The sequence below is a fragment of the Mus caroli genome, unplaced genomic scaffold (genome assembly GCF_978045245.1).
Source record: "Mus caroli unplaced genomic scaffold, Mus_caroli_1 scaffold_12, whole genome shotgun sequence".
Taxonomy (NCBI): Eukaryota; Metazoa; Chordata; class Mammalia; order Rodentia; family Muridae; genus Mus; species Mus caroli.
This window is the reverse complement of record NW_028227267.1, coordinates 47,642,234-47,657,450: the sequence shown is the minus strand read 5'-3', so window position 1 is coordinate 47,657,450 and position 15,217 is coordinate 47,642,234. Positions and strand designations below refer to the sequence as shown.

The following is a 15,217-nucleotide window of genomic DNA, read 5'->3' as shown; positions in this document are numbered from 1 at the left end:
TAGTCTGTAGCTAATTTCTAAGAAAAACAAGGTACCTTCAATTAAAATTAGAGCTTAGAATATAAAAAATTGGCCTATGCATTATGTAAATGAATGCACATTTAAAAGATGTTTCATCAAACACAGATTCTTTACTTTGTAAAACCTCTTATTAGGGGTATTGAGTTCTGCTTCTTACATGCAACACTGGGAACCAAGAAGTCAGGTAAAGAAATACTTGTAGAGAAAAAGATACTTCTGGATGATGATGTCGTTTCCCCTCTAGCCCAGTGTGCTAAGACTGAGACAAACAGAATGTGTGTGTTTTTGTCAGGGGCAGGGAGGGGAACCTTAAGATGGGATCTCACTAGGTAACCCTAGCTAACTTCAAGCTCAGAGATCCAACCTGCCTCTTGCCTCCCAAGTTCTAGGATTAAAGGGGAGTGCCACCACACCCAGTCTGTTTTTTGAGACAAAGTCTGATGTAAGTTCAGATTGGCTTTACTCAAAAATCTTCCTGCGTCTACTTCCAAAGTATTAGGATTAAAGGCACGGGCCACCATGTTCTGTAAAACATTTACCTCATGCATCTTAGACTGTTCTTCTCAAACTCACTAGTGGGCCAAGGATGACCTTGAACTCCTGATCTTCCAGCCTGGGGTCTGAACTCAGAGCTTATTGCTAAGCCATAACCCCAGGCCTTCAAACCTTCCTCCTAATAGCACTGTGTATATTAATAATAGTTCCCTTTTAAAGGGTTATCACACATTTTATTTTAAATCAGTATTTTCATTCCTCCTTCACTTGGGATTTAAACCCAGTGCACTTTACCACTGAGCTGAAGCCCTAAGCCTCTCTTCTCCCAGAGATTTTTCTGCCGAGAACAAAGCGAAGCACTCTCCCAGTGACATTCTAGGCAAGTGGTCTGACAGTTTTACTGGTATGTTTCTTCTAATGACCCCTGTGATTTGCTCCCAGCACCCTCCCTGTGCTTGCTTAGTAAGCTGGTAATTTTGCTTACAGTTGAGAGTAAAAAGCAATTCTAAATTACAGTGAATTTGCTACATAGTCTGGCCTCTGCTGAAGAAAGAAGGGAGATGGAGGCATGAAGGACTATGGGTAAAGGTCAGGCACTACAGAAGCCCAGCTTGTGTTTAAAAAACAGGCTTTTGGCTGGGCGGTGGTGGCGCACGCCTTTAATCCCAGCACTTGGGAGGCAGAGCAGGTGGATTTCTGAGTTCCAGGCCAGCCTGGTCTACAAAATGAGTTCCAGGACAGCCAGGGCTACATAGAGAAACCCTGTCTCGAAAAACCAACAAAACAAAACAAAAAACAGGCTTTTGGCCTCGTGTTCAGCAAATGACTCTTCAAGGCTTGGAGAAGACGAAGGCTACTTCACAAACACCACAGAGTTTGGATTTCTAGAGGCCACCCAGGCCAAGAATACATCCCTAAGAGAGAAAGATACATACAAACTTATTATAGCAAAACCATACCCAAATATTTCCCTACACCTCCAAAGTTTAACGTCATCAAGTAGCCTAAAAGTCAGATGTGGTAGACTGTGCCAATCCACCTTGTAGAGGACACATATGCCCTTTCATATAGGTCATTCCCTGGGACATTTTGGTAGAAGGGCAAAGTTTTCACTTACTACTCACTCTTCTCTACACGTAGCATTTACTCTGCTACTTTCCCCCTTACCTATCCCTCACCAATTTCTTTAACACTGGTAATTGAAATCAGGACCTTACCAGTACCAGGCAAGCAGTTGTCAGTTGAGCTACATCCTCCTCTCTAAGCAATTGAACATCTAGGAGCATCTCTAATCAGATACCCACCCACCCACCCATCCACACATGTCAAGTGGCTCTGCCTAATAAGGTCATGGTCACTCCACACGGGTACAAGGCTCCCCAACAGTTTCACTTCACTATCTCTTGAGTTATAAGGACTGTTAAACTCACCTGCAGTGCTTCACCACACACTCATTGCTGCAGTACTCGTTGTCCCAGTCCTTACTGATAACAGGAGGGTTCTCACAACCAGACCTCACACATCGAGGCTGAGGTGACAGTGTCACAGGGGAGCCACTCACCAATTCAACATGCATCTGAGAAGGAGACTCCACCTTAGAACAGGGAGCAATACAAGGATGGATTAGAGTGCTACTAACTAGTCGGAACATCTGCCACACCCCTTACGTAAGGATTTTCAGAGAAAGGTGATTTCTTGTTCTCATTTATAACCAAGCTTACAGCTCTAGGAAGCAGAATGAATTCTTAATATAACTTTATAAAGTGAAGCTGACATGCAGAGGCAGGAGAATCAGGTTCAAGGCTATCTTTGGCTACATAGTGAGTCCATATGTCCTGGCCAACATAAGACCCTATCTCAAAAAACAAACAACAAAAAAAGGCTTTACCTCAGGAACTACATCTGCGATCATTTCACAGATTGTCTCAGGAGAGGTGGCCTCTACTGTGTGGGCCTCGGGGCTGCTGTTCATAGGCTGCTCAGGACTGCTTTCTACAGTTGGAGGGACCACAGTAGTCTGTATTTTCAGAGTGGGTGGAGGCACAATCTTGCTCTGCAGAGGAGGTGGCTGCTGCTGTAAGTTGATTCTAACTTTCTGAGGTGGAGGTTGCTGCATGGCCTGAAGTGGAGGGGGTTGCTGTAGAATGGTGACTTGCTGTTGAGTTGGGGGCTGAGGCATCTGTTGCAACGGAGGAGGCTGTAGTCGGGGTGGAGGCAGTTGCATGGAAGCAGCAGCAGCTGCTGCTGCCTGCAACACTGACCGGGTGACAATCTGGGCCTGCTGGCTTGGCTGAATAGTAGCTGTACTTGTTTGGCCTACCTGGAGCCCACGGGAGGTAACCACTGTGGCTGGGATAACAGTAACCATTCCTCCTTGGGACATGGTGATAGAAGAAGGCAACATCTGTTTGGTAATAATCAACTTGGTAATATTGGGCTGACCTCCAGGCCCAGAAGACGCCTGGTTTGCCACGTAAGATGAAAGCGTGGAATTCACTATGATGCAAGGGGGCAAAGCAGGAGACTCCGTTGAGGCTGGTGCTGGAGATGCTGGGTCAGCAGTAGTCACAGGAGGTGGGGAAGGAGTCTGTGACTGTGGCACAGGATCTAATTCCACTGTTTCCACAGTAGCCTAAAAACAAAGACCAAAACAAAAAGGCGACAAGTAATTTACTCTCTACTGTAGCACACATTCATTTTCATTACAGCAAAAAAAAAAAAAAGTCATAGAAAGATAAGGACTTTCTTAAGTAAACACTGGAAGTAGTGGATAAACTAAAAGACTTATTTACAGAGCTTATGATTGAAATACTGGGTGAGGAAGCTCTAAAATTTAACACTATACAATAATAGGTTATACAGGTTTATTTTTTATGTGTATGTGTATGTGTAGTATTTTTTGGGTGGGGAGGTTCAAGACAGGGTTTCTCTGTATTGCCCTGGCTGTCCTGGTATGTGTAGTATTTACCTGCACATATGTGCACCATATGTATGCTTCAGGAGGTCATAAGAGGTCACTGGATCTTAAGGAAATAGAGTTACAGATAGTCCTAAGTCAACATGTTGAGTATTGGGTACAGAATTAATATCCTTCCCAAAAACAGCAGTGCTTTTTTTTTTTTTTTAAAGATTTATTTATTTATTATATGGAAGTACACTGTAGTTGTCTTCAGACACTCCAGAAGAGGGCGCCAGATCTTGTTACGGATGGTTGTGAGCCACCATGTGGTTGCTGGGATTTGAACTCCGGACCTTTGGAAGAGCAGTCGGGTGCTCTTACCCACTGAGCCATCTCACCAGCCCAACAGCAGTGCTTTTAACTGCTGAACCAACTCTCACAGCCTTTCCACGATTTTGGTTTCCTGGCTGTGTGTGTGTGTGTGTGTGTGTGTGTGTGTGTGTGTGTGTGATTTACCTATAACGACTGGGAAAAGAAAAATGATTTAAGGCATCTATTTACAGCCTTTCCACGATTTTGGTTTCCTGGCTCTGTGTGTGTGTGTGTGTGTGTGTGTGTGTGTGTGTGTGTGTGTGTGTGTGTGTGATTTACCTATAACGATTGGGAAAAGAAAAATGATTTAAGGCATCTATTTATTGTAACCGTACCTGGCATTCCTGGTTGTCTTTATAAGCAGCTAGTGCCTTGAGATACTCTTTCTTGGCAGCCTCAGTCTTCCGCTTGTACACCTACAGGAAAGACAGTGTTTGTTTCAAATGAACCACTGGTAAGTACTGTCCATCAGAACTCAGTTCAACCACTCACAGAGGTGAACAGCTCCATGTCCACTGCCATATAAAGCATAAAACCATTTGCAAATTGTAAGATCAGTAATATACTTAGCTCAATACTGCCCAACTCAGAAAGGTTTCCCTTAGGAAATGTGTAAGTTGTCAAAGATGACCTCAAGAGTCCTTTCCTCTTGCATGTCCCTTCTGACACCAAAAGCTGAAGCCTATTTTCTTTTACTGAATCTGGGCTACCTCTGTGACTTGTTTGATCATTAGAATATAACACACTATTTAAAACACAAGAGGCAATAGATCTCTATGAATTTGCATCCAGACTGGTCTACAAAGTCAGTTCCAGGACAGCCAGGACTACACAAGAAACCTTGTCTTAAAAAACAAAGCAAACAACCCCAAAAACCACATGAAAGGCTACAAGGAATAACAACACAGCAACAAGTAACTGCCAGCTACAGCCAGCCATACTCCACCATTTGGTTAAAACAAATTCAGCTTTTTGTTTTAGGTACTGAGGACTTGCTTTGACAGAAGATACAGGCACATAGGGTAATGATAATTACAGCTATCTTCAGTTTACATGACTTGATGATTCATACCCCCACCAACACACACATTCCATAAGCTAGCCTTGAAACTCATGATCCTCTCTCTGCCTCTGCCTCATAAATGCTAAGAACCACAGTAGTATGCTTCCATGTCAGTTTCTTTTTCCTAAAGAGATGGTGTATGTGTGTCTCAGTATGTTGTTGATCCCAAATCGCTGGGGCCAAGGTGTTTTCTACCCTGCCTTCCCCTCCCCAGTATAACTGGGACTACACACACGTCATTATTACCAGTTCATTTTTTTTTAAATTCTGTTTAAATTTAGGGAGAATATATGTATATTCTATATACTCACTCTCTCTCTCTCTCTCTCTCTAGAGAGAGAGAGAACTATATATATATATATAGTTCTCTCTCTCTCTATATATATATATATAGTTCTATAACTATATATATATAGTTCTCTCTCTAAATATAATTTATAAATTTTTATATTATTTATAAATAACTATATATATATATATATATATATATATATATATAGTTTTCAACTGTACCTGAAACTTTGAGGGATAGTTTCAACATGCAACTTACCAAGAAATACCTTAACTTTACAATTAGAAAAAACATGAGGCTCGGGAAAGTTAACCTAAAAACTAAACAGTTAAAGACAAAAGAGGGATTAGGCACTATTGGATGGTACATGGAATTTCCAGGCTTTGAAAAGCTAAACTAAAGAGCTGAAGACACAAGGGATAAGCAACAATTGTTCACTGTCACATGAAATTTCAAGTTAAGGGAACAAGCCTGCCCAACCCTATCATTTAAAAGCTGTATGACCTTAACTGAGTGGGGAACCCCATAGTCCATCTTTAGACCTTTTCTTTCTTTTCTCTCTCTTGTTTTTTTTTTTTTTTTTTGAAACAGGGTTTCTCTGTGTGGCCCTGGCTGTCCTGGAACTCACTCTGTAGACCAGGCTGGCCTCGAACTCAGAAATACACCTGCCTCTGCCTCCCAAGTGCTGGGATCAAAGGAGTGGGCCCCACACCTGCCAGAATTCACCATTAGTAAAAGGAAAATGATGGTTATTTTACAGATTAGGGAAGATACAGTCTTTTTATTATGAAAGTTTATTAATGATTCTGTGTGCACATGTGTATGTTTTTTGGGTGTGCATGTAGAGGTCAGAGGACAAGTTGATTCTTCCCTGTCACCATGAAGAATGTTGGGTTCAAGGTCATCAGAAGCCTTCACCCAATGAGCACCAATTTGCAGTCCCACTTATAGTTTGGCAATGGGATTTTAGGTTAGAGATTTAGCTCAGTAGGAGAGTAAACATTTAGCAAGTATAAAGCCTTGGGTTTGCTACCCAGCACAACAACAATAACTAAATTAAAATGATTTTTTTCCCTGAAACTTCTAAGATAAAGAATATGTGAGCCAAGCAGTGGTGGCTCACACCTTGAATCCCAGCACTCAGGAGGTAGAGGCAGGTGGATCTCTGTGAGTTTGAGGCCAGCCTGGTCTACAGAGTGAGTTCCAGGATAGCCATGGCTGTTACACAGAGAATCCCTATATGGAAAGCAAATGTATTAAAACCATTAACAAAGAGCTCTATGACAGGGAAAGATGTGTGGTGATTTGAATTAAGAATGGCCCTCATGGGCTGCAGAGATGACTTAGCAGTTAAGAGCATTGACTGCTCTTCCAGAGATCCTGAGTTCAATTCCCAGCAACCACATTGTGGCTCACAGCATCTGGAATAGAGTCCGATGCTCTCTTCTGGTGTGTCTGCTGAAGACAGCGACAGTGTACTCACATACATAGAAACTCTGTCTCGAAAACAAACAAACAAACAAAAAACAAAAACAAAACAAATATATATATGTGTGTGTGTGTGTGTACATATATATATGTAAATAATTTAATAAATAAAATCTTACCCAAAAAATAAAAATAAAAAATAAAAAGGAATCTTTCCCCCTCCCTACCCCCAGCCATTTAAATGCTTAGTCACCAGAGAGTAGCACTACTTGAGGAAGATTAGTAAGTGTGGCCTTGTTAGAGGGAGTATGTCACTGGAAGTGGGCAGAGGTTCTAAAAGCCAAGCTGGGCCCAGTGTCCCTGTTTCTGCTGCCAGCAGATCTGGATGTAGCACTCTCAGCCACTTCTCTAACACCATGTCTGCCTACATGCTGCATGCTCCTTGATAAGAATGTACTAAACCTCTGAAACCATAAGCAAGCCCCAATTAACTGCTGTCTTTTACATGAATTTCCTTGTGGGCTGGAGAGACAGCTCAGTGGTATCGAGCACTGGTTGCTCTTCCAGAGGTCCTGAGTTCAATTTCCAGCAACCACATGGTGGCTCACAACCATCTGTGATGGGATCTGATGCCCTCTTCTGGCACCCAGGTGTATATGCAGATAGAACAACTCACATAAAATAATTAAATCTTAAAAAAAAAAAAAAAATGCCTTGCTCATGATGTCTCACACCAACAGAGCCCGGACTAAGGCTCTGTCCCTTTAAAAGTGTTCGCTACCCACTCTTCACCTGCTTCTGTTCTTCTCCAAGGCTGTCCCACATGGAAGCCACAATCTTCGAGACCTCCCCAAAGGTTGCGTTCGGGTTTTGTCCCTTGATGGCAGCCTGCGTATCTCGAAAGAACAATGCATACGCAGAGACTGGCTTCTGAGGTTCATTTGGGTCTTTCTTTTTTCTCTTCTTGGGAGCTTTTTGCTTTTTCCCTGTTTCCACTACCACTGTCTTCTGGGCGGGAAGTTGCTGTCAGGGAGAAAAATGGAGAGAATTAAAAGATGGCAGAAGGGAAGTACTGGGCCTGGAGAACTTTAAGAAAAGGGTTTGATAGGGGCAAACCAGGCTGGAAAGATGGCTTAGCAGTGAGGGAGGGAAAGCAGCCATAGCCGTGGCATTTAAGCTAAAACTGGAAGCAATGGTTTTGAGAGTCTTATTTGAGGATCACTGAGAACAGTGATTGAGGCAAGAGCCCAGAATCAAGTGAAGATGGACTAGCCTTTATACGACAAGCATTCTACCCTAGGGTAACAGAATTGACTTTGGCAGGGAATGCCTCACCCTCCGGAAATCATCAACACCATCCTCATGAAGTGAATTGGTAGGTGAAGGAGTAGTTGAAAGACGATCCTCAGGTGACTGGGCAGGTGGCAAGATGGTGCCACCTCCTAAACTCAAACCAAGTTGAGAACTCAGTTCTGACTGATCAATAGTGGTCAACTGGCTGTGTCCCATTAAGCCAGAAGTCATGTCTGTCATTGGTACATCAATTGTAACAGGTGGGTTGGCACTATACTGAGTTCCTATAGAATGGTCCAGGTCCTGAGAGAAGCAGAAAAACTAATCAAACACTAAATATTAAAATACCATGTCCCCTTCCTTATAAACTCCTGGGCTTCCATAGACTCCCATCATTTAAATCCTACAGAACATTAGATAATCTGTCTGCATAAAAACCATGTTAGGAGGCCAGGCATGATTACCTGCCCTGAATTCCAACACTCAGGAGATAAGAGGCAGATGGTGAAATCTCTGAGTTTGAAGCTAGCCTGATCTACCTATGTGAATTCTAAGTCAGTTAGGGCTACATAGTGAGAACCTATCTCAAAAACAGAAAAGGACAATTCGTTCCCTACAATCCGTGGGACTATACAGCATACAAGCTACACCCACTTGTATTTCTAGAATACGTTTTTAAAGTTGCAATGCATGGGCAATGAGAGCAGAGAAGCTGAAGTGCAGACAGATAGATGTCTGTCATCAAACACACGACATGGAGATGTGATACCGACAAAGTGCTGGAAACCCTAAACGTTTATGGTATCAGTCTACAATTACTATAGTTGGCCCAGCCCATTTTTTTAATAAATCACGCAATGTGACACTTATACATTAGAATTCCAGAATATGAAGGTTATTACAAAAAACAAGACCCTTTTTAAAACTATAAATAATTTTCACAAAATACTGGATATTTTACAGTTTAAAATTATTTTTTCAAGAAAATCTCATTCAGGCACAATGAAGTCTTTGTTGGTCAGTCCTTGAGGAAACAAGTACGACCCAAGTTTAGCAGGCAATAGGGACTAACTTTGTCCTCCTTAAAGCATTCCTATGAGCTTGGCAAGCCTACCACTGTGTTGCTTCTTACCATAGTCAAGCCCCCACTCAGGAGCCCTCCGCCCTGCTCCATCAAGCCATGGGTCATGCCCACAGGCATGTCCAATGTCTGGACCCCGTATTGAGCTGAAAAGCTGCCATCCTGTGAAGAGGAGGGGTCTGCCAGGTCATCAAAGTGGCCAACCACATCTGAGACAGCCAGCGAGGGATCAGAGTCCAAGGAGATAGGTGGAATTTCAAATTCCTCATCGCCCAAGCTTGGTGTATGGAATGTCTGTATGGAAAAATGGGAAAAGAATTAGTAGGAAGAGTAACAAGATTCCATAGAACTCGGTTTACAAATAAACCTCTTTTTAACCTTTAAATCTGTAGCCATGTGACATGCCTAAGAATCCAACCCCACTCACAATGGTCATTTATCTTTTCTTTTCAACCTTTACTATCTTTGTCTTAAATTATTTCTCCTGCTCTAGTCAAGTCTTTCAACACAAATAAGGAAATAGTCTATGATGCTTAATCTCCACCACAGATACTAGTTGACACCAGTTATTTCACAGTGGTTACGTCTGAATCTTTAGACCACAGAATTCGCTGTTCACCAACCAATCACACATTGTTGTTTTAGGTTCATCTGGAGCAAATCCTAAAAGATAATGCCATGGAAAACATACCTACCTCTAAAATATTTACAGTGAAGTTTCTTAGGACCTCACCATTTCAGAAATTTCAGTGTTAGTGACACAATTTTTAGGGTACATGATCTGGGGACCCAATAATAAAAAAAGAATGGATGATAACTACAAAGTTGAGGCCAGTAGCCTCACACAGCAAGACTAAAAAGTAAACCAAGGAGGAAAGATTAGTACACCATTCGGTCCTTTCTAGGTTTTGGGTTTGTTCCACACCCTACGTCCTTTTTCTCTCCTCTCTCTCCTCTTTTTTTCTTTCTTTCACTTATTTATTTATTATTATTATTTTGTTTTTGTTTTTTGAGACAAGGTTTCTTGGCTATCTCAAAACTCTTTGTACACTAGGCTGTCCTCAAACTCAGAGATCCCCCAGCCTCTGCCTCCCCAGTGCTGGAATTAAAAGCGTGTGCCATCGCACCCGGCTTCTTTTAAAGACCTTGTCTCAAATGACAAGTTTCTTGACTGCTAGGATTATAATCACACCCAACTTCACTCCTATTCCGAGCGGGGTCACTATTCACAGAACTAACAGCATATCTAAGCAAAAGTATATTTGACAGTTTCCTCGGGGCACTAAAAACCTAAGATAGAAGCATCTAGAACAAAAAGTGTTCTAAGTAATAAGCAAGAGGCTTTGTAGAAAGAGCTGTGGCTCCTCTCAGCTCAAGGCCTGGAGCAGGTTTCCCTTGTCTATAGAAATGGAGATTATGGCCTGAACAACGGTGCACACTCATCTCAGCAGCAAGAGACTGAGCCAGGAAGGTGGGTGAGTTGCAGTCCAGGCTGCCATCCCGTGAAATACCCTATCTCAAGAAAACAAAAACAAGCTGAGTGTTGTAAGCAGCACATACCTTTAGTCTAGCCTTCTAGAGGCAATGCACTTAGTCTAAATGTTCCCAGACTCTAGGCTTTGAAGGAAAAGCCAGTTTGAGGATTACGTTTATAAGAAAGGATACCAAGGAGCTAGTGAGATGGCTCACTGGGTAAGGTGCATGCTACCAAGCCTACCAACCTAAGTTCAATCCCTGGCCCCTCAAGGGAGAGGGAGAAAAGGGGGTAAAGAAAGAGAGAGAGGGGGAGAGAAGGAAGGAGGGGAAGAAGGGAGGGAGGGAGGGAGAGAGAAGAGAGGAGAGGAGGGGTGCTAGTTGTCATGGTTTGTGTGTCTGTGTGCAGGCAGAGGACTTTTTGCACACACCGCGCGCGCGCACACACACACACACATGAGAGCAAGCTCACCTGCTCGCCACCTCTCACGTTCCCTTTAGGATATGTGAACATAGTCAGTAAATAAAATAAAATGCAATTGAAAATAAAAATAAAGATTGCTTAGATACTGATTGAAGGAGAGGCAGAAGAGATGACTCAGCAGTTAAGAACATTTGCTGCTCTCGAAAAGGACACAGGCTCAGTTTTCAGCATCCACTCTGCTCACAACTATCTTTAACTCTAGCTCCAGGGATCAAATGCCTTCTGTCCTCTGCCTGCACACAGACACACAACCATGACAGCTAGCATCCCTCCTCTCCTCTCTCCTCATCTCCCTGTGCTTTCTATCCTCTTCCCTCTGTCCAGAGGTCCAATCAGAAGCTCCCACACACTAAGCAAAAACTCTAAAAATGACCTATATACCAGCCATCCAGTATTTAGAAAAACAGCTTTATCAGTGCTGGAGAGATGCCTCAGTGGTTTAGAGCATGTGCTGCTCTTCCAGAGAACCTATGTTCCATTCCCAGCACCCACATGGTGGCTCACAAACGTGTATAATGCAGACCCAGAGGAATCTCTTGCCCTCTTCTGACCTCCACAGGCACCTGACATGTGGTGCACAGACATAGATAGAAACAGGCACAACACCCATACACACACACACACAAAAAAATCTCTCCAGCCCCTATAATGATGTATTTGATATAAAGAAGTTCTTAACTTGAACACAGTCCATTTTTTCTATTAATTTATGGCTAATACTCCATAAGGGCAGCTATTTTCTTTTTGACAATAAAAAAAAAAAATAAAAAAAAATAAAAACCAAGCAAACTTGAAAAATGACTGTTCTTCAAAAAGAATTGCTTTAAAAAGATCACCTATTTTTAAGTTATCTGTGATGGCTTACAATAAGGCAGGAAACAACAAGACCCATACATTCACTAACATGAAGGTTAAAAGCCAGGCATGGTGGCATATATTTTAATCCCAGAACTCAGGAAGCAGAGGCAAATGAAGGCCAGCCTAGTCGCATAGCAAGTTTGTTGTCAGCCAAGACTACACAGTGAAATGATTCCTCTCAAACAAAACAAAGACATAAAGTTTAAAAATTCACTGAGAGGCAGGAACAAGTAGGTGCACAGGTTGTAAGTAACAAGGACAGAGTCAGGCCTAAAGGAAGCTACTGAAACGGAGGAGCTTAAAGCTTAGCTGAATGTTCCCTCCTCTCGACAGCAACATCAGGAGCCAGAACAGAACAGAAACAAAGGGCAGAAGCACGCCTTGAGAGGCCTCCCTTTTTCTGTCAATGCTGGGTCAAGGGTCCAGCACACAGTAGGCCAGTGCTTCACTACCTAGTCCCTGCATGTTTTGTTTTTTTTAAAATTTATTTATTATTATACATAAGTACACTGTAGCTGTCTTCAGACACTCCAGAAGAGGGGGGTCAGGTCTCATTAGATGGTTGTGAGTCACCATGTGGTTGCTGGGACTTGAACTCAGGACCGTCAGAAGAGCAGTCAGTGCTCTTAACTGCTGAGCCATCTCACCAGCCCCGTCCCTGCATGTTTTAAAGGGCCATCCCTCATGCAGTTAGCTTTTGATCAATGTCAGACTGGTAGGAAAAATTGAAAGCTGTATTTACCTTTTTTTTCTTTCCTTTTTTGGAGACATGGTCTCTCTATATAATTTTGGAATTTAAGATACACATGGGGTGGGGGTGGGGGGGACTGGAGAGATGGCTCAGCGGTTAAGAGCACTGACTACTCTTCCAGAGGTCCTGAGTTCAATCCCCAGCAACCACGCGGTGGCTCACAACCATCTGCAATGAGATCTGACGCCCTTTTCTTGTGTGTCTGAAGAGATCAACAGTGTACTGGAATAAATAAATAAATCTTTAAAAAAAAAAAAAGACACACAACTCTGTCTCCCAAATGTTGGAATTAAGATTAAAGATGTGTACCACTACACCCAGTCTTGTGTTTACTTTTTTTTTTTTTTCTCGTTTTTTTGAGAGAGGATTTCTCTGTGTAGCCCTGGCTGTCCTGGAACTCTGTAGACCAGGCTGGCCTTAAACTCAGAAATCCACCTGCCTCTGCCTCTGGAGTGCTGAGATTAAAGGCGTGGGCCACCACGCCCAGCCGTGTTTACTTTTAAAATGCACTTTCCTATAAATAAGGACAATGTGACTTACTGCACTCCAAACAATGAAATCAGACCATGGAGACCTTTTGGATGGAACTCGGAATAAAATCACCAAGTGCAAGACTTTGTTTCCTTCCTAATTTTGCCACTCATTTGAGTCATACCTCCCTTTGCTTAGGAGAATATTCAATAATATTAAGTTAAACAATAAATCAGCAGCCAGGAGTGCTAGAGTATGCCTTTAATCACAGGAAAGAGTTCTGTTCTGAATGGGAAGAACTCTTTACTGGAAAGGCAGAGGCAAGTGGATATCTTTGAGTTTGAGATCAGCCTGGTCTACATTGTGAGTTCCAGGACAGCCAGAGCTATGTGAGACTGTTTTTTATTTAAACAAACAAAGAAAGAAAGAAAGAAAGAAAGAAAAGAAAAAAACACCAAAAGAAACAAAAACAAAAAACTAAAAAGCAAACGCAAACTAGCAATCACTCACTGTCAATCATCTCTCAACCATAACTATGTTCCCACAGATGCTGGACGTGGTGACGCACGCCTTTAATCCCAGCACTCGGGAGGCAGAGGCAGGCGGATTTCTGAGTTCGAGGATAGCCTGGTCTACAGAGTGAGTTCCAGGACAGCCAGGGCTACACAGAGAAACTCTGCCTCGAGAAACAAAAAAAAAAAAAATAAAACAAAACAATGTTCCCACAGGATAAACCGACACAACAGCAATGGACAACTACTTTTGGTGCAAACAACCGTGCAAATGAATTCACAGCACTTTGGGAGGTAGTATATAATCCTCAAAAGATGGACCAAGGCTCAAGTTCTCAAAAAAATGGTAAAATTTCATACACTGCACCTTTGACTTTCGCTTGCCCAAGTAAGTGTTATGCTTTCTAATAGGAAAATCTGTCAACCGAAAGTTTTCCTGAATATCTTAAAGCAGTGGCTGTCAATGTTCCTAATGCTGCATGGACCCTTTATTATAGTTCCTCATATTATGGTGACCCCCAACCATAAAATTATTTTTGCTGCTATTTCTCAAATACAAGTTTGCGACTGTTATGAATCGCAAAGTATCTGTTTTCCCATGGTCTTAGGTGACCCTTGTGGAAGGCCTTAGAACATCCAACAACCATTACTTCTACTTCACGCCATCTTTAAAAAGCAAAACAAAACAAACCCTATTATTATAGTCATTTGACAACTGGAATCCAAAGGTGACATAGTCAGTCTGTGATCACTGGGTAACAGGTGCACTCTACCCCTTTTGTGTTCTCTGGCAGCTATTTCTTTCCCTCTGTCGTTCTTTAGCCAAGCAAACAGAAGCCACGTCAGTAAGATGAACCACTTTTATCACAGAAGACATTTCAAATAAAAGAGACCCCTATAGAATTCAAGGAATAACAACTGTCCGAAGTTAATCCCTGCTGGATAAACAACTTTCTTTATCTCGATTTCTTTACTGAAAAAAAAAATTTTCTTTCTTGCTGTCTCCCAAGATTGTTAGTTATTTCACCCCCAACCAAAGTACAATTCCTTTCGTTCTTCCTATTCAGAACAGAAACTCTTAAACAGGCCGTCTCTTCAACATCCTGGTTTCCTCCTGACAGCCGCTTTCGGTTCTTCCCCCCTCCACAGTCCTTAGAGGTGCTCGAAGCCTCGGCCACTGTCCCCTCCAGCTCCCGCCAGCCCCCGCGCTCACCCCCACCGTCCTTCCCCAACCGCTGCCTAGGCCCTCCGGCGCCCCAGCATCAGCAGCTTTTGCTCACCTCGGCCCCTGACAGGAAAGGGTGCGAGGGCCCAGTGATCGTCAGGTAATTGTCATTTCCTCCGGGAAACTGTAAACCAAAAGAAAGCCGCGGTGGGTAAGTGAGCGGAGCCGAGGCGTGCTGAGACCCCAGCTCTCCCGAGCCCCCCTGGCTCCTCGCTGCCCTGCATTCCCGCTTCCGCTTCCCCTAGTCGGCCGCGAACCCTCATCAGCCCTCAAAGACTCGGCACCCACCTCCATCTTCACAGCACCACTACCAGCGACTCAGCGTCTCCGCGTCCGCATCGCTCCCACCGCCCCCACTAGGTTCCGAGCGCGTCACTTCCTCAAGGAGAAAGCGTCGCTCGCCGATGATTGGACCGAGTCAGGGACGCAACCAGTCGCGATCCCAGCTGCCCGAAGGGTCGCTGTCGCCCCCTGGAGCTTGGTGGGATAATGGCATGTA

General features: G+C 43.1%; 1 protein-coding gene across 1 annotated transcript; it reads right to left on the bottom strand.

Moving 5' to 3' along the window:
* Nucleotides 1-111: 111 nt before the first annotated feature.
* Nucleotides 112-15,215, bottom strand: Tox4 (TOX high mobility group box family member 4). The gene is made up of 9 exons (XM_021181945.3): nucleotides 15,007-15,215; nucleotides 14,774-14,842; nucleotides 8,996-9,238; nucleotides 7,906-8,166; nucleotides 7,363-7,593; nucleotides 4,123-4,203; nucleotides 2,405-3,148; nucleotides 1,947-2,110; nucleotides 112-1,430 (listed from the first exon to the last, which is right to left on the bottom strand). The coding sequence occupies exons 1-9, from the start codon at nucleotides 15,010-15,012 to the stop codon at nucleotides 1,370-1,372; spliced, it is 1,860 nt and encodes a 619-aa protein (XP_021037604.1). The 5' UTR covers nucleotides 15,013-15,215; the 3' UTR covers nucleotides 112-1,369.
* Between the last annotated feature and the right edge of the window lie 2 nt (nucleotides 15,216-15,217).